This window comes from Oncorhynchus nerka, linkage group LG27, assembly GCF_034236695.1.
Source record: "Oncorhynchus nerka isolate Pitt River linkage group LG27, Oner_Uvic_2.0, whole genome shotgun sequence".
NCBI lineage: Eukaryota > Metazoa > Chordata > Actinopteri > Salmoniformes > Salmonidae > Oncorhynchus > Oncorhynchus nerka.
This window is the reverse complement of record NC_088422.1, coordinates 51853402-51874242: the sequence shown is the minus strand read 5'-3', so window position 1 is coordinate 51874242 and position 20841 is coordinate 51853402. Positions and strand designations below refer to the sequence as shown.

General features: G+C 41.5%; 1 protein-coding gene across 1 annotated transcript in view; it reads right to left on the bottom strand.

Annotated features, from left to right (window-relative positions):
* Positions 1-548, bottom strand: part of LOC115111972 (far upstream element-binding protein 3-like) — a 78957-nt gene extending 78409 nt beyond the window's left edge. The window contains exon 1 of the mRNA XM_029638562.2: positions 425-548. Within this exon, the coding sequence (XP_029494422.1) occupies positions 425-520 (96 nt within the window). The 5' untranslated portion in view covers positions 521-548. The remainder of the gene's footprint in view (positions 1-424) is intronic.
* Between the last annotated feature and the right edge of the window lie 20293 nt (positions 549-20841).

Here is a 20841-nt window from a genome sequence, read left to right as displayed (position 1 = left end):
GGATTGTTATGGGTTTGAGAGCACGGTCACACAGTTCAACCCCAGAACTTCAGTGACTGAACAACAAGTTGCATTTGGACACGTGTGTAAAACGTAGCTAGCTACTGTAGCGATCTTAACATAAATTAACTTGCAAGACTTCGTGGTAACAACACGGTAAACTACATAAAAACATCGTTTCCAGTCGTGACCTGTTGCAGCCAAAATGAACACACGCGAGTACTCATTGCAAACTCGAAACTATTGTGGTTGTCAACTAGCTTAGAATGTTAGCTAGCTGGCTAGGTCGCTGGCTAGTGTTTTTCATGAACACATAGCACAAGCTGCAGATATGGGCGAGTTAAAATAAAAGTAATTTATAATCGTTTAAAAGGCCTAGCTCAACCTCAGTTGATTCCTTCGCGAATTCCTCTACTCCTATTACCTGTCGGGCCCGATGTAAAGCGTGGGCGAAGCCGTCAGCTTTCATTCCGGACTGAGCAACGGAGGCCTGTCCCTGCACCAACTCCGCCATCATCATCTCCACCCAGACTTCTCGGTTGTAAATAGTTACCACAGCCACAAAGTCAAAATTGGCTATTGTTTTTTTTAAAGCACTTTTGTCTTAATTTAAGGTTAGGCACAGGGTTATCAGTTTGATTAATGTTAGGTTTATAATCACATTGTGGAAACAGGTGGGGATTAGCTATAATTGTGTACTTTGTAGCTGTGATAACCAGTGACGGCCAGACTGCTCAATTGTTGGACGCGTTCGAGTAAATCACTTTTGTCAGGGCTGCAGTACAAACACTTAAGACACACCCTCGTCCACTTACCCTAGCCTTATGCCCTTGGGGGAATCCCCGTCGCCATCTTGGACGGTGGTCCAAATGATTAGCCAAGCAAGGGAAATTTGCAACCTAAGCCCTCGTTTAGTTAGCTAATTAATGTGTAGGCTTATATTAATAATTATATATTTAATATAAGTATACATGCACTCATAATTGACTGTAGTAGCTCATAAAGCACCCAGCTACCAGTGGCTGAAAACACAATCACGGGATGAACGAGTGACGAATTTCCGGCCAAGGCTGGTCTGGAAATTGTCAAATTCCCACCTACTGCATGAACTTCACATAAATCATGTGATAAGAGGTTATGCCGTTTTGACAGCAGCCGACTGTAATGGTGCGTTCAAGACAACTGGAAACTGTGAAAAATACGAGGTCAGATCATGACGTTAGTGAAATTCATGTCGGAGCTCTAGAAAGAGGCCCGAATTCCGAGTTGGATGACCGTTTAAAACGAATTTTCTCAGTCGGAGCTCGTTTTTTCTGAGTTCCCGGTTGTGTTGAAATCTTGGAAGAGTTCCCAGTTGTGTTGAAATCTCGGAAGTGTTCCCAGTTGTTTTGAACATGGCACAAGTTTTTTGCAGTTACTCGTAATATTCACCCTGCAGCCATCGCTTGCCTTGTGGGAGGCTGTATTGTCAACCAATCATGTGGGTGATTTTGTTTGACGCACGCGGACATGACCAAAGACGTGACTGAAACAGGAACCAATTTAGCCGCAGTTCGTAAAATAGGCCTACAGTTGGATATGTGCAAATGAATGTGATAATTTATTGTACAATGTGCACTTTTTCAGTTTGCGAGTGTGTGTGTTATATGAGTTGGAGACATGTTTATTTGTAGGCTACATTATAAAGATAGACTTTTATTCACAATGGCAATACAAGCCTTGCTTGGAAAAAACATAATTAACCTGGTTTCCATACAGCCATTTCATGCAGATTAATTACCTGGCTCACGAAAAAAGTAATGACCAGGCTGATGGAAACACAATTTACATTTACATTTACATTTAAGTCATTTAGCAGACGCTCTTATCCAGAGCGACTTACAAATTGGTGCATTCACCTTAAGACATCCAGTGGAACAGCCACTTTACAATAGTGCATCTAAATCTTTTAAGGGGGGGGAGGGTGAGAAGGATTACTTTATCCTATCCTAGGTATTCCTGAAAGAGGTGGGGTTTCAGGTGTCTCCGGAAGGTGGTGATTGACTCCGCTGTCCTGGCGTCGTGAGGGAGTTTGTTCCACCATTGGGGGGCCAGAGCAGCGAACAGTTTTGACTGGGCTGCGCGGGAACTGTACTTCCTCAGTGGTAGGGAGGCGAGCAGGCCAGAGGTGGATGAACGCAGTGCCCTTGTTTGGGTGTAGGGCCTGATCAGAGCCTGGAGGTACTGAGGTGCCGTTCCCCTCACAGCTCCGTAGGCAAGCACCATGGTCTTGTAGCGGATGCGAGCTTCAACTGGAAGCCAGTGGAGAGAGCGGAGGAGCGGGGTGACGTGACAATATGCTGGTACAATTTTATAAATGCTGACAGACAATTTGTTCGACATGGTAGGATCTTTTTGTGTCTGTAACATTATTTATGCGAGAAATGGCGGTATAGAAAGGCCTTTATACGAAAATATCTTGCAGTCACTCTAATCACTGCAGCACTTAACAAAGAGCAGCAGTCAGTTTCAGAATGGATGGCAAGAATAAGTTATTCCTAAATATTTCAAAAACATTGTATTTGGGACAAATCATTCACTAAGCCCTAAACCTCAACTAAATATTGTAATTAATAATGAGGAAATTGAGCGAGATGAGAAGATTAAACTTAACCCTAGATTGTACATTTATGGTCAGAACATATTGATGCAACAGTAGCTAAGATGGTGAGATGTCTGTCCATAATAAATAGCTACTCTGCCTTCTTAACAACAATACCAGAAACAATACTGCCTAGTCGTGTGATCAGGTGCCACAAAGAGGGACTTGGGAAAATTACAACTAGCCCAGAACAGTGCAGCAAGGTTGTCCCTTATATGTACATGTAGAGCGAACATTAATAATATGCATGTTAATCTCTCATGGCTCAAAGTAGAAGAGAGATGGACTTCATTACTACTTGTTTTGTAAGAAGTATTGATTTGTTGAATGCACCGAGCTGTCTGTTTAAACTACTAGCACACAGCTCGAACACCCATGCATATTGTGATAATGGCGCCGGAGGGAATGGCTGCTGTTTTATGGCCTCTAAACCAACTGTGCTATTTTGTTTGTTTTTTCGCATTGTTTGTAACTTATTTTGTACATAATGTTGCTGCTACCGTCTCTTATGACCGAAAGTAGCTTCTGAACATCAAAACATCGATTACTCACCTTGGCTGCTCTTTAATTATTTGTTACTTTTATTTCTGATTTTTTTTGTTTGTATTTTTCTTAACTGCATTGTTGGTTAAGGGCTTGTACGTAAGCATTTCACTGTTCTATTCGGCGCATGTGATAGCATTTGATTTGATACCCCACAAGACATGCCACCAAAGTTCTCTTCACAGTACCCAAGGCCAGGACAGACTATGGGAGGCACACAGTACTACATAGGGCCATGGCTACATGGAACTCTATTCCGCATGAAGTAACTCACGCAAGCAGTCAAATCAGATACATAGAATATTTTTTTAAATAAAATACACCTTATGGAACAGCGAGGACTGTGAAGAGTCACACACTGAGATACAAACACACATAACATACACACTATGTGCACTTGGATTGTGTGTTGTAGTGGCCTGAAGGGACATACTTAATGTATTTTGAAATCTGTTTTAAAATCTATTAATTGTTACATATTTTTATTATGATACAGTTGAAGTCGGAAGTTACACTTAGGTCGGAGTCAATAAAACTTGTTTTTCAACCACTCCACAAATTTCTTGTTAACAAACTATAGTTTTGGCAAGTTGGTTAAGACATCTACTTTGTGCATGACGCAAGTAATTTTGCCAACAATTGTTTACAGACAGATTATTTCACTTATAATTCACTGTATCACAATTCCAGTGGGTCAGAAGTTTACATACACTAAGTTGAAAATTCCAGAAAACTATGTCATGGCTTTTGAAGCTTCTGATAGGCTAATTGATGTCATTTGAATCAATTGGATGTATTTCAAACTCTGTGCCTCTTTGCTTGACATCATGGGAAAATCAAAAGAAATCAGCCAAGCCCTCATAAAAAATATTGGAGACCTCCACGCTCTGCATCATCATTGGGAGCATTTTCCAAGAGCCTGAAGGTACCAAGTTTATCTGTACAAACAATAGTACGCAAGTATAAACACCATGGGTCCACGCAGCCGTCATACCGCTCAGGAAGGAGACGCGTTCTGTCCTAGAGATGAACGTACTTTGGTGTGAAAAGTGCAAATCAATCCCAGAGCAACAGCAAAGGACCTTGTGAAGATGCTGGAGGAAACGGGTACAAAAGTATCTATATCCACAGTAAAACAAGTCCTATATCGAGATAACCTGAAAGGCCGCTCAGCACGGAAGAAGCCATTGCTCCACAACCGCCATAAAAAAAGCCAGACTACGGTTTGCAACTGTACATGGGGACAAAGATCGTACTTTTTGGAGAAATGTCCTCTGGTCTGATGAAACAAAAATATAACTATTTGGCCATAATGACCATTGTTATGTTTGGAGGGAAAATGGGGAGGCTGGTAAGCTGAAGAACACCATCCCAACCGTGAAGCACGGGGGTGGCAGCGTCATGTTGTGGGGATGCTTTGCTGCAGGAGGGACTGGTGCACTTCACAAAATAGATGGCATCATGAGGTAGGAAAATTAGGTGGATATATTGAAGCAACATCTCAAGACATCAGTCAGGAAGTTAAAGCTTGGTCGCAAATGGGTCTTCCAAATGGACAATGACCCCAAGCATACTTCCAAAGTTGTGGCAAAATGGCTTAAGGACAGAAAAGTCAAGGTATTATAGTGGCCATCACAAAGCCCTGCCCTCAATCCTAAAGAGAATTTGTGGGCAGAACCGAAAAAGCATGGCCTACATACAGTGGGGCAAAAAAGTATTTAGTCAGCCACCAATTGTGCAAGTTCTCCCACTTAAAAAGATGAGAAAGGCCTGTAATTTTCATCATAGGTACGCTTAAACTATGACAGACAAAATTAGAAAAAAAAATCCAGAAAATCACATTGTAGGATTTTTATTGAATTTAATTGCAAATTATGGTGGAAAATAAGTATTTGGTCACCTACAAACAAGCAAGATTTCTGGCCCTCACAGACCTGTAACTTCTTGTTTAAGAGCGTCTTCTGTCCTCCACTCGTTACCTGTAATAATGGCACCTGTTCGAACTTGTTATCAGTATAAAAGACACCTGTCCACAACCTCAAACAGTCACACTCCAAACTCCACTATGGCCAAGAGCAAAGAGCTGTCCAAGGACACCAGAAACAAAATTGTAGACCTGCACCATGCTGGGAAGACTGAATCTGCAATAGGTAAGCAGTTTGCTTTGAAGAAATCAACTGTGGGAGCAATTATTAGGAAATGGAAGACATACAAGACCACTGCTAATCTCCCTCAATCTGGGGCTCCACACAAGATCTCACCCCGTGGGGTCAAAATGATCACAAGAATGGTGAGCAAAAATCCCAGAACCACACGGGGGGACCTAGTGAATGACCTGCAGAGAGCTGGGACCAAAGTAACAAAGCCTACCATCAGTAACACACTACGCCGCCAGGGACTCAAATCCTGCAGTGCCAGACGTGTCCCCCTGCTTAAGCCAGTACATGTCCGGGCCCGTCTGAAGTTTGCTAGAGAGCATTTGGATGATCCAGAAGAAGATTGGGAGAATGTCCTATGGTCAGATGAAACCAAAATAGAACTGTTTGGTAAAAACTCAACTCGTCGTGTTTGGAGGACAAAGAATGCTGAGTTGCATCCAAAGAACATCATACCTACTTTGAAGCATGGGGGTGGAAACAGCATGCTTTGGGGCTGTTTTTCTGCAAAGGGACCAGGACGACTGATCCGTGTAAAGGAAAGAATGAATAGGGCCATGTATCGTGAGATTTTGAGTGAAAACCTCGTTCCATCAGCAAGGGCATTGAAGATGAAACGTGCCTGGGTCTTTCAGCATGACAATGATCCCAAACACACCACCCGGGCAACGAAGGAGTGGCTTCGTAAGAAGCATTTCAAGGTCCTGGAGTGGCCTAGCCAGTCTCCAGATCTCAACCCCATAGAAAATCTTTGGATGGAGTTGAAAGTCCGTGTGGCCCAGCAACAGCCCCAAAACATCACTGCTCTAGAGGAGATATGCATGGAGGAATGGGCCAAAATACCAGCAACAGTGTGTGAAAACCTTGTGAAGACTTACAGAAAACGTTTGACCTCTGGCATTGCCAACAAAGGGTATATAAACAAAGTATTGAGATAAACTTTTGTTATTGACCAAATACTAATTTTCCACCATAATTTGCAAATATATTAATTAAAAATACTACAATGTGATTTTCTGGATTTCTTTTTCTCATTTTGTCCGTCATAGTTGAAGTGTACCTATGATGAAAATTACAGGCCTCATCTTTTTAAGTGGGAGAACTTGTACAATTGGTGGCTGACTAAATACATTTTTCCCCCACTGTACCTGACTCAGTTACACCAGCTCTGTCAGGAGGAATGGGCCAAAATTCACCCAACTGATTGTGGGAAGCTTGTGGAAGGCTACCCGACACGTTTGACACAAGTTAAACATTTAAAGGCAATGCTACCAAATACTAATTGAATGTATGTAAACTTCTGAGCCACTGGGAATATGATGAAATAAATAAAAGCTGAAATAAATCATTCTCTCTACTATTATTCTGACATTTCACATTCTTAAAATAAAGTGGTGATCCTAACTGACATAAGACAGGGAATTTTTACAGGGATTAAATGTCAGGAATTGTGAAACTGAGTTTAAATGTATTTGGCGAAGGTGTATGTAAACTTCCGACTTCAACTGTATAATGTATATTACTGCCTTCATTTTTGCTGGACCCCAGAAAGAGTAGCTAATGGAGATCCATAATAGAAACAAATGTGTTGTGTGGTTCTCCCATTACAACTCAGGAAAAAATGCAGTTTTTTTTAGGCTACAGATGAAATAAATGATGAACATCACAGGATGGTGAAAGTGCACATGATGAGCTTGATGCTCCTTTCTAATAAAAATCTATATTGATTAAATTGAGGTGTTTTCATGGAAATATCCACAACAAAATATTCATAAATATATGTTTTTTTTCACCCACATAGGTATCTTTTCAAGTTGTCAGATATAACAATTTGAATTCAATATTTTAACCACCATTTCTTCTGTGACAACGTTACTGCGCAAGTGCTAGGGTAACAAAAGACTTTGAGCAAGCCATTCAAACCAAAACATTTTATTTGTCACAATTTTTTTTTAAATAAAAGTAACAATTAAACAGTAGCAGTAAAATAACAATAGCGAGGCTATATACAGAGGGTACCGGTACAGAGTCAATGTGCGGGGGTCCCGGTTAGTCGAGGTAATTGAGGTAATATGTACATGTAGGTAGAGTTAAAGTGACCATGCATAGATAATAAACAGAGAGTACCAGCAGCTTAAAAGAGGGGTCTGGGTAGCCCTTTGATTAGCTGTTCAGAAGTCTTATGGCTTAGGGGTAGATGCTGTTTAGAAGCCTTTTGGACCTAGACTTGGTGCTCCGGTACCGCTTGCCGTGCTGTAGCAGAGAGAAAAATCTATGACTAGGGTGGCTGGAGTCTGACCATTTTTAGGGCCTTCCTCTGTCACTGCCTGGTAGAGATCCTGTCTGGCAGGGAGCTTGGCCCCTGTGATGTACTGGGGAGTAAGTCGCTCTGGATAAGAGCGTCTGCTAAATGACTTAAATGTAAATGTAAATGTACACACTACCCTCTGTAGTGCCTTGCGGCCGGAGGCCGAGCAGTTGCCATACTAGCCAGTGATGCAACCAGTCAGGACGCCCCTGATGGTGCAGCTGTAGAACCTTTTGAGGATCTGAGGACACATGCCAAATCTTTTCAGTCTCCTGAGGAGGACTACGCTTTGTCCTGCCCTCTTCACGACTGTCTTGGTGTGTTTGGACCATGATAGTTTATTGGTGAGGTGGACACCAAGGAACTTGAAACTCTCAACCTGCTCCACTACAGCCCCGTCGATGAGAGTGGGGGCATGCTCGGTCCTCCTTTTCCTGTAGTCCACAATCATCTCCTTTGTCTTGAACCTGTTGAGGGAGAAGTTGATATCCTGGCACCACACGGCCAGGTCTCTGACCTCCTCCCAATAGGCTGTTTCATCGTCGTCGGTGATCAGGCCTACCACTATTGTGTCATCGGCAAACTTCATGATGGTGTTGGAGTCGTGCCTGGCCATGCTGTCATGAGTGAACAGGGAGTAGAGGACGGGACTGAGCACTTACCCCTGAGGGGCCCTCGTGTTGAGGATCAGCGTGACAGATGTGTTGTTACCTACCCTTACCACCTCGGGGCGGTCTGTCAGAAAGTCCATGATCCATTTGCAGAGGAAGATGTTTAGTCCCAGGGTCCTATGGGGACTATGGTGTTGAATGCTGAGCTGTATTCAATGAATAGCATTCTCAGATAGCTATTCCTTTAGTCCAGGTGGGAAAGGGCAGTGTGGAATGCAATAGAGATTGCATCAAAAACATGTTGACATACTCTGTATATATATCCCAAAATAAATAAATTCTCAATACATTTTAATAGAAAGTTATCAAAAAAAGATAATATCTTGCTACCATGGAAAGGAAAAAACCTGTCTATTTGTGGAAAATCACCCTGATGAACTATTTAGTCATATCCCAGTTTGCCTATTTGCTTATGGTCTTGCCTACACCTAGCGACCTGATTGTGGAAGGGGGGGGGTAAAGGTACTTGTCTGTAGGTCCTGCAAATTAAAGACCAAAATTGCTTAAGGAAAATTGTTATAAATAAAAAAGTATACCAGTTTAATTAGATTTTTTTTTAAGGAACAACAATATTGACAACTGTGCCATATAGATTGCAAAATTTTTGATTTACCGATTCCATGACACATGGTTTATGAACTGATATGCAAAAGGACGCCGGATTCAAAACTTTATTTATTATTATTTATTATACAAAATTGTTGCAACCAATATAATGTTTTTATATATATACATATATATATATATATATGTATATGTGTGTATATGTGTACACTCAATCAAACAGACTCCAACCTCTCCAAAATGGCCAGAGAGCTGTGTAAGGACATCAGGGATAAAATTGTAGACCTGCACAAGGCTGGGATGGGCTACAGGACAATAGACAAGCAGCTTGGTGAGAAGGCAACAACTGTTGGCGCAATTATTAGAAAATGCAAGAGGTTCAAGAGGACGGTCAATCACCCTCGTTCTGGGGCTCCATGCAAGATCTCACCTCGTGGGGCATCAATGATCATGAAGAAGGTGAGGGATCAGCCCAGAACTACACGGCAGGACCTGGACAATGACCCGAAGAGAGCTGGGACTACAGTCTCAAAGAAACCCATTAGTAACACACTACGCCGTCATGGATTAAAATCCTGCAGCGAACGCAAGGTCCCCCTGCTCAAGCCAGCGCATGTCCAGGCCCGTCTGAAGTTTGCCAATGACCATCTGGATGATCCAGAGGAGGAATGGGAGAAGGTCATGTGGTCTGATGGGACAAAAAATAGAACTTTTTGGTCTAAACTCCACTCGTGTTTGGAGGAAGAAAAGAATGAGTACAACCCCAAGAACACCATCCCAACCGTGAAGCATGGAGGTGGAAACATCATTCTTTGGGGATGCTTTTCTGCAAAGGGGACAGGACGACTGCACCGTATTGAGAGGAGGATGGATGGGGCCATCTATCACGAGATCTTGGCCACCAACCTCCTTCCCTCAGAAAGAGCATTGAAGATGGGTCGTGGCTGGGTCTTCCAGCATGACAAAGACCCAAAACACACAGCCAGGGCAACTAATGAGTGGCTCCGTAAGAAACATCTCAAGGTCCTGGAGTGGCCTAGCCAGTCTCCAGACCTGAACCCAATAGAAAATCTTTGGAGGGAGCTGAAAGTCCGTATTGCCCAGCGACAGCCCTGAAACCTGAAGGATCTGGAGAAGGTCTGTATGGAGGAGTGGGCCAAAATCCCTGCTGCAGTGTGTGCAAACCTGGTCAAGAACTACAGGAAATGTATCATCTCTGTAATTGCAAACAAACAAAATTTCTGTACCAAATATTAAGTTCTGCTTTTCTGATGTATCAAATACTTATGTCATGCAATAAAATGGAAATTAATTACTTAAAAATCATACAATGTGATCTTCTGGATTTTTCTTTTAGATTCCGTCTCTCACAGTTGAGAAGTGTACCTATGATAAAAACTTACAAACTTCTACATGCTTTGTAAGTAGGGAAACCTGCAAAATTGGCAGTGTATCAAATACTTGTTCTCCGCACTGTATATGGGGAATACAACATCCTAGCTCTGCAGATTTTGCTGCGAAGAGACAGAATCATTCGGTAATTTGTTTTGGTACTGTCCATATGTAGCTTATCTTTGGTCGCAAATCCAGGAATGGCTGAAGAATTGCAACATTTACCTGGAGCTAAATCTGCAGATAGCGCAACTGGGTGATTTGAAAGTCATAGTCAATCGATCAATAGTATAATACAATGTTTTGCTAAAGGTATTATCTTTAATTCACAATCTGTAGGAACTATGAGAATAGAAAGGTTCAGAACTTTTGTCAAACATAACAGCACAGTGGGAAAAAAATATGGCAAATATAAATCCAATATGGATGGTGTTAAGACATAGATGGGAGAGGTTGAGTGGAGCTGAAGGGTGGGACTAATAACAAGATAACTAATGTAAAATATACTGTGTCCTTAAAATGTATATAGGTTCAGAATGTTGTTCATTAGTTTACTCCAATTAGGGGAGGGGTGGAAGGGTTAGTGGAAAATGAAGAAATATATATTTTAAAAAGGTGTGTGTGCTTGTAGGCTTGATGGACAAAATGAACTGGCAACAGTCAAACAGAGAACACAGGTATAAATATACTGGGGAATTATGGGAAAGATGGGAGACACCTGGAGGGGGGTGGAAACAAGCACATAGACAGGTGAAACAGATCAGGGTGTGATGACAACTGTCAATAACTTTAATAATAAAACATCTGATTGGCTTAGAATAAAAACTGCTATGGATATAATAACCAGATTAATTGGTTGAAACATTTCATCCAAAAAAGTGGGTTTAGTGGGTACGTGGCCTTAATAGGCATATTTACCCTAACGGACTACCGTGTAATCTGTTACTCTCCAACCCTGGATACTTTGAATTGATGAGTTGCATCTAGGTCACACACACACACTCGCATGCGCACACACACACGCACACACACACATTATATTTCATATATTATTTGCTTGAACAAATGATTTATTTTGACAAATTATTTTTCTCTGAAAAAGTTGAAGAAAAAAGGCAATAAATGAAAACCAAGTGACGGTAGATTTATTCCTGAGATGAACACACCAAAAGCTCTGTAGAATGAAAAGAAGGAAAACACTTGGTAGTAGGAGATGCACAATACATTTACATTACATTTAAGTCATTTAGCAGACGCTCTTATCCAGAGCGACTTACAAATTGGTGCGTTCACCTTAAGACATCCAGTGGAACAGCCACTTTACAATAGTGCATCTAAATCTTTCAAGGGGGGGGGGGGGTGAGAAGGATTACTTTATCCTATCCTAGGTATTCCTGAAAGAGGTGGGGTTTCAGGTGTCTCCGGAGGGTGGTGATTGACTCCGCTGTCCTGGCGTCGTGAGGGAGTTTGTTCCACCATTGGGGGGCCAGAGCAGCGAACAGTTTTGACTGGGCTGCGCGGGAACTGTACTTCCTCAGTGGTAGGGAGGCGAGCAGTCAATCTAATTTCTTTAGGGTAGTCCCCTGCATTATTACACCCCTTTGCTTTTATTAATCTCTGTATCTGTGTTTTTAGCGACTCAATTACACTGCATCCTGTGGTGAAAATTACAGATGTTTCCCCATACCTTTCTCTGCTGGGACAAGAGGATAGAGGACCCCCCCCCCCCCCCGGCCTTTTTCTATTTCTCTACCTTGCCTATCCTATCATCACTCTTCTCACTATGCTATTCCCCATTTCGCCCATCTCTCCCAGACATTCACACATTGAGGTCTGTCTGAATGCAGAGGGAGAATGAAAGGTGAATTAAGTTGTTAGAGAGATACTTTTACCATCACGGCTAACATGCTCTGCCGTTGGGTTGTAATTCCTCTGCAATCATCTCTGAAAAAGTATATGCAAAACAGCTGTCTCCAATGACTAATTTCCAGTGTAAATATGGTATTTGATCTCAATTTGAATTCTATATTTTTATACTTTTATTAGATAACATAATTGAGAGGATAGTTTGCAAGTAGGCAAAGCATTTCAATGTACTGTGTACACTTTGCTGTACCCTGTGCATATGACAAATACACTTTGATTAGACTTTGGTGCAGTTTTGATAAATATACCCACAGTGGGACAGAAACATTTAGTATCAAATCAGGTACATTATTTTAAACAGCTGAAATGACGTGAACTCATACTAAAGATTCCTCAGCATATATACGTGATCCTGATATGTATTTAAATACATCAGGTGTTCCAATGTTCAGTTCACAAGTGAGTATCAAGGCATTCAAATGGAGTTGCCAATAAGTCTAAAAATGTTGCCATCACCACAGCCCACACATTTAGGCATCAGTCTGAAGGTTGCCTCCCAATTGTAAACTCACTTAACTGTAACTGGATAAACATTTACAATGCTTCTTGTAGTTGTTATATGAATCCATTTCAATTTTAGTGAGTGCACTTTGCTCATGGATCTCTAACATTAAGTTATTCTCTGACCGTTAACTTCTTTAGATTTTCCACCTGTTTTCTTAACGAGAAATATGTATTGTCCTTTAATCAGGGCTGATCTGAAGAAGTAAAACCCATTCAATGGAGAGACCTTTTAGTGAAATGATCGCTCCTTTTTTATTGCATCAATGCTTAGGTTGTTAGTATTGCTATAATTGGCTCAATTGTCTGCCCCCCCCATCTCTCTCCCTCTGTCTCCTCACTCACTCACTCACTCACTCACTCACTCACTCACTCACTCACTCACTCACTCACTCACTCACTCACTCACTCACTCACTCACTCACTCACTCACTCACTCACTCACTCACTCACTCACTCACTCATTCTTTCATTCTCTAAGTTGCTGTAATGCCTCTGGTGCCTGTTTGCAGATATTAGAAAACATATATAGTACTACAGCCAATGCATTGGATGGATTGGTCCAAGGAGTCCCATCTGCAGAAATATATCTGAGTATCTTAATGCTTGGGTACGCTAGCCTATTCTATATCGCATTATTCTAATATTCTAGTATGAGAAAACAAGAAGAAGGTTAAGTGGAGGAGAAATTAATGGTGGGGAGGTCAGATGTGCCTCTCACCATCCTAATGCACTCTTGGCTTTTGGCTGTATGCTTCCTGTTGTTGTTCAAAGAGCTCTTCAGAAACCATTATTTTCCACTTGACAGACCTCTAAACAGACCAGCACAGCCCTGCCATGTGGTGAAGAGCTGTGTTGATGGAACAGTCTTATTTACTCTGTTGTACGTGTGCATGCAAACATACGTGCGTGTGGATGCACACATGCATGCATGGACGCAACCATACGTGCATGGACGCACACATGCACATGCAGACACACACCCACATGCACACACACACTCACAATGTTGACACGCACACAAACGTTCATAATAAAGCATAAACAAATAATGATACAGTTGAAGTCGGAAGTTTACATACATCTTAGCCAAATACATTTGAACTTTTTTACAATTCCTGACATTTAATCCTAGTAAAAATTCCCTGTCTTAGTTCAGTTAGGATCACCACTTTATTTTAAGAATGTGAAATGTCAGAATAATAGTAGAGAGAATGATTTATTTCAGCTTGTATTCCTTTCATCATATTCCCAGTGGGTCAGAAGTTTACATAACACTACCAAATACTAATGAGTGTATCTTTAAATTGTTTAACTTGGGGCAAACGTTTCGAGTAGCCTTTCACAAGCTTCCCACAATAAGTTGGGTGAATTTTGGCCCAATCCTCCTGGCAGAGCTGGTGTAACTGAGTCAGGTTTGTAGGCTCCTTGCTCGCACACCCTTTTTAAGTTCTGCCCACAAATCTTCTGTAGGATAGAGGTCAGGGCTTTGTGATGGCCATTCCAATACCTTGACTTTGTTGTCCTTAAGCCATTTTGCCACAACTTTGGAAGTATGCTTGGGGTCATTGGTCGCAAATGGGTCTTCCAGATGGACAATCTTTAACTTCCTGACTGATGTCTTGAGATGTTGCTTCAATATATCCACCTAATTTTCCTACATCATGATGCCATCTATTTTGTGAAGTGCACCAGTCCCTCCTGCAGCAAAGAACCCCCACAACATGATGCTGCCCCCCCCCCCCCCCTTCTTCCTTGCTGAGTGGTCTTTCAGGTTATGTCGATTATAGGACTTGTTTAACTGTGGATATAGATACTTTTGTACCTGTTTCCTCCAGCGTCTTCACAATGTCCTTTGCTGTTGTTCTGGGATTGATTTTCACTTTTCGCACCAAAGTACGTTCATCTCTAGGAGACAGAACGCGTCTCCTTCCTGAGCGGTTGACGACTGCGTGGTCCCATGGTGTTTATACTTGCGTACTATTGTTTGTACAGATGAACATGGTAGATTCTGCTCCCAAGGATAAATCAGACTTGTGGAGGTCTACAATATTTTTCTGAGGTCTTGGCTGATTTCTTTTTACTTTCCCATGACGTCAAGCAAAGAGGCACTGAGTTTGAAGGTAGGCCTTGAAATACATAGGCTAATTGACATCATTTGAGTCAATCAGAAGCTTCTAAAGCATGACATCATTTTCTGGACTTTTCCAAGCTGTTTAAAGGCACAGTCAACTTAGTGTATGTAAACTTCTGACCCACTGGAATTGTGATACAGTGAAATAATCTGTCTGTAAACAATTGTTGGAAAAATTACTTGTCATGCACACAGTAGATGTCCTAACCGACTTGCCAAAACTATAGTTTGTTAACAAGATATTTGTTGGAGTGGTTGAAAAACGAGTTTTAATGACTCCAACCTAAGTGTATGTAAACTTCCGACTTCAACTGTATACAGTGTGGCAAAAAAGTATTTAGTCAGCCACCAATTGTGCAAGTTCTCCCACTTAAAAAGATGAAAGAGGAGTGTAATTTTCATCATAGGTACACTTCAACTATGACAGACAAAATGAGAAAAAAAATCCAGAAAATCACATTGTAGGAATTTTAATGAATTTATTTGCAAATTATGGTGGAAAATAAGTATTTGGTCACCTACAAACAAGCAAGATTTCTGGCCCTCACAGACCTGTAACTTCTTCTTTAAGAGGCTCCTCTTGTCCTCCACTCGTTACCTATATTAATGGCACCTGTTTGAACTTGTTATCAGTATAAAAGACACCTGTCCACAACCTCAAACAGTCACACTCCAAACTCCACTATGGCCAAGACCAAAGAGCTGTCAAAGGACACCAGAAACAAAATTGTAGACCTGCACCAGGCTGGAAAGACTGAATCTGCAATAGGTAAGCAGCTTGGTTTGAAGAAATCAACTGTGGGAGCAATTATTAGGAAATGGAAGACATACAAGACCACTGATAATCTCCCTCGATCTGGGGCTCCACGCAAGATCTCACCCCGTGGGGTCAAAATGATCAGAAGAACGACGAGCAAAAATCCCAGAACCACACGGGGGGACCTAGTGAATGACCTGCAGAGAGCTGGGACCAAAGTAACAAAGCCTACCATCAGTAACACACTACGCCGCCAGGGACTCAAATCCTGCAGTGCCAGACGTGTCCCCCTGCTTAAGCCAGTACATGTCCAGGCCCGTCTGAAGTTTGCTAGAGAGCATTTGGATGATCCAGAAGAAGATTGGGAGAATGTCCTATGGTCAGATGAATCCAAAATAGAACTATTTGGTAAAAACTCAACTCATTTAGTTTCCAAAATACAAGTCTACAGTTTGTTTTAGAACTGCGTTCAACGATGACGTTATACCAGTAGATGGCGTAGTATAGGCTTGGGCCTTCAGAAAATGTGTGAGAACATGTGTAGAATAACCGCCTGAGCTGCAAAAGACAATGTAAATATAGGCTAGACCTATTCCGCTATCTAAATAAGCCATGCTTTTGTGTGTTATTTAATGGTCATATAATTGCATAATTTATTTTTATAGCCGCGTACCACTATTGTGGTGATTCACACTTTTTCCAGTATTTTGGAGCACGTACTGTAGGCCTTTTGTTAGGCATTCTGACTGTTGTATTAGTGAATTCCACTCTGTAAAAAATGGTCTGGAGTCCAAATTTGACATTTTTGGTTCCAATCGCTGTGTCTTTAGGAGATGCGGTGTCGGTGAACGGATGATCTCCGCATGTGTTTTTCCTACTGTAAAGCATGCAGGAGGAGGTGTTATGGTGTGGGGGTGCTTTGCTGGTGACACTGTCTGATTTATTTAGAATTCAAGGCACACTTAACCATCATGGCTACCACAGCATTCTGCAGCGATTCGTCATCCCATCTGGTTTGTGTTTAGTGGAACTATCATTTGTTTTTCCACAGGACAATGACCCAACACACCTCCAGGCTGTGTAAGGGCTATTTGACCAAGAAGGAGAGTGATGGAGTTCTGTAGATGACCTGGCCTCCACAATCCCCCAACGTAAACCAAATTGAGATGGTTTGGGATGAGTCCGACCGCAGAGTGAAGGAAAATAATGTATCTCACAGAAGAACGAGTATGACATTGTTGCCGCCCGTATCATTGAAGGTAAGGGAAGTCAGCGAGCGTCTGGCCTCCCTTGACCAATTATTATTTATATTTTTTTAAATGTGCCAATCAGCATAGACCTAAACTGAGTGAGCTCAACTGTGAATGGTCCTTGTGCACAAAAAAATTGTCAAAGGAAGCCAGCTTGGATTTGGCGTCACTCCTAGCCAATCCCATTGAGAGCATACGTCATTGGCATACGCCAGCACTGACTGAAAAATCAAATTGTTGCATCTTGTTGCGCTGTTGTCCTCCAGTAGCTAGCTAGTCAGCTAGCTAAAATTGGCCCTTTCCTAAATTAGCCATGGATGGAGATAGTGATTTGGACTTGTGGTTTTACTTAATTCTCCTTATCGGCCAATGATTATAATGGCGATTCTGAACTAACCATTCATTCATACATTTAGTGCCCCTGGCCTGAGGATGGAAGTTCAATGTGTAGCTTGAAGTAGAATGCTAATGGAAGTTAGGGTAGCGAGCAAGCATTCTAGCAGGTAGCCTAGGACAACAAAAAAGAAAAGCGTGAACTGTATGCCAGAGTGATAAACCGTTTCATCAACATTAAAGAAAGAAGGATGGCACTGGCGTTTCTCTACAAGTAGGGTGAGTCATGTTTTCTACTTGCACGAATGCACACACACATACGCACACACAGAAATCAGAACCATGGACAGCCACATCATATTTAGATTACGTTGATTGGACTAAATAGTTTTTGGTATATTTTTAGTTTTCACTGTATTAGACTAAGCAAAGGTGATTTGATTATGTTGAAATATTGAAGTGAAATGGTGCTGGATTTGTGGTGACAGCTTCTGTTTTCTTTGACTTGCTGTAACTCTCTGTGGTTCTAAATCAATAGTTGTTTAGTAGTCCGAAAATGACGGAAACATTGACTCGCTTGACCATGCTGTAGGTCATGTAACTGTCTGTTGCTGTACACGCGATATGCTTTGTGGACTTCACTGGCCAAGGTTGGTATCCAGTTTTGTGATTTAAAAAAAGGTGTGGTTGAATTTATTCTGCCACTATGTCTTTTACTGTCTCGGCCAATGTATCATGAATTAACATGTTATAGAGCAAACAACGCAATTATCACACATCGATTGTTGTATGGCTTTTTTTGGGGTGGGGGGTGCTTAACTTCCCCAGTGATTTTACCCACGAACCGCTACTGTGTACGTCAGAATTTGTTCAAGCCTAGTAGTGCTAGTCCATAATCGTAACATGGTGTGTGTATGTTCACAGATTAAATTTCACTTTCATGTTTCACGCATGGCTTTTCTTACAATCCTAGCCATTTACGTATGGATTTTCTTACGATCCTAACAATATGTACGTTCAACCTTTTGGCAGGTATCTGGCTCCATAGCCCCGATTCATATGCGCTAATGCAAGCGCATATGAAGGTTCACAGACACAAGACATCTGCTATTTGCATAGGGAGCAACACTTCACATTTTCTGGCCTAAGCAGACAAAATAACGATTTCCTGTGCCTGTGAACCTTGTAGCTGTGCTTGCAATAGCGCATATAAAATGGGAGAGTAGCAAATACAAAAATAGCAGTTTCATCTCACTGTGATGTTCTCAGATTAATTTTATAGCTCTCAATAAGGAAAAATACAAAATAATTTAGTTGGATTGAAACGAGACCACTTTCTCTTAGTCACAGACGTACAAAATCACTCTATGCTTTGGTGTCTCTGTGCATCTGAGTGGATGCTTGGCAGAGAACATCAGTTATATGAAATGATGCCAATATTGTATGATGATAAGTATGATCATATTTATTTTACGGTTATAAGAAATGTGACATCTTATAGTTAGTAGTTTATAATTTTATTGTTATTATATTTAGAAAGCCTTTCCGTCATTTCAATCACTATTGCCCCACTTATGTTGAATATTTTCATAATACTGTATTTCTAGTATGTACTTGAGCTTGTGTCGTCAAATGTGAGTAAATCTCAGCAATGTATAACTATTTTTATCATCAATGTGAGTTCCATACCTTTCTACAACTATACAGCATTACCAGTTATTATTTATGGCCATCTCATGAAAAATAATGTTGTTTGGGTATGTCTTTTTAGGCAGAAATCTACATGTTTCCCTATTGTTCAAGAGGTTCTAAAGGAGCATTATGAAGTTGACTTACCTTGTGACGTTGTCAAAATCAAAACATGTTCTCCTTGTGCTCAAGCAGATGGGTTGTTGTTGCCATAGACATACCCTGAATGTGAAAGCTGATCTAGCCATCCACAATGCATTACAGAAACAAATCGAAAGCCATAATAAGAAGGCTTGCAAACAAACTACAGGACTCCAGAGATTAAAGGAGACATCATTGAGAGTGAAAGGATTGTATTGATTGGCATGAGCCAGCACTGAATTATTGTTACCCTGAGGTTGATGTAGGAGGCTGAAGGTGTGTGGTTCTGTGTTGAAATGGAAAGAGGGACTAAACATAAGCCAGCTTGTGGCAAAGGTTTAGGGACCTCTCCCACCCCCTGTTCTCCTCTGTGGTGTTGTCATCTCTATTTTGGAACTGGTCAATAATTGACTCCAGACGACCTTCTTGTCCACTCCATATTGGAGTCGGTTGAGTGAAAGAGAAGAATGTGAAGAGGATGCTACAAGGAGTTTAAAATGGCAGAACAGATGTAGCTCTGACTCGCTCTGTGAAAATGGAACAGAATCTCTTGAGAATTCGTTTTGGATACAGAAGCCATACAGTATGGAAAAGTACTGCTGAATACACAACAGTCAGGCACAGATACCCACCACATATGCTGCAATGAGCTAGTAAGATACTCTATTTCAATCATTTCACTAGAAATGTAAAAACTAACAATCCAACATATTCATCACCATGAGTGGTTCTTATCTCAAATCAAATCACATCACATTTTACTTGTCACATGCTTCGTAAACAGCAGGTGTAGATTTACAGTGAAATGCTTACTTAAGGCCCTTCCCAACAATGCAGAGAGAAATAAAGATAAATAACAGAAATATATTAACACAAGGAATAAATACACAATGAGTAATGGTAACTTGGCTATACACGAGGTACCAGTACTGAGTCAATGTGCAAGGGTGTGAGGTAATTAAGGTAGATGCACTACATGGCCAAAAGTACTCATCGAACATCTCATTCCAAAATCATGAGCATTAATATGGAGTTGGTCCCCCCTTTGTTTCTACAACAAGCTCCACTTTTCTGGGAAGGCTTTCCAATAGATGTTGGAACATTGATGTGGGGAATTGCTTCCATTCAGCCACAAGAGCATTAGTGCGGTCGGGCACTGATATTGGGCGATTAGGCCTGGCTCGCAGTCGGCATTACAATTCCTCCCAAAGGTGTTCGATGTGGTTGAGGTCAGGGCTCTGTGTGGGCCAGTCAAGTTCTTTCACACTGACCTCGACAAACCATTTCTGTATGGACCTCACATTGTGCACGGGGCCATTGTCATGCTGAAACAGGAAAGGGCTTCCCCAAACTGTTGCCACAAAGTTGGAAGCACAGAATCGTCCAGAATGTCATTGTATGCTGTAGCGTTAAGATTTCCCTTTACTGGAACAACCGGAGGCTGTTGGCACCTTAATTGGGGAGGACGGGCTCATAATAATTGCTTGAATGGAATAAATGGAATGGTATTGGACACATGGAAATCATGTGTTTGATACCATTCCATTCCAGCCATTGTTATGAGCCATCCTCTCCTCAGCAGCCTCCTGTGACTGGGACTAAGGGGCCTGAACCATGAAAAACCATGAACCATGAAAACAGCCCTAGACCATTATTCCTCCTCCACCAATCTTTACCGTTGGCACAATGCATTCGGGCAGGTAGCATTCTACTGGCATCTGCCAAACCCAGATTTATCTGTCGGACTGTCAGATGGTGAAGTTCGATTCATCACTCCAGAGAACGCGTTTCCACTGCTCCAGACTCCAATGGCGGCGAGCTTCACACCACTCCAG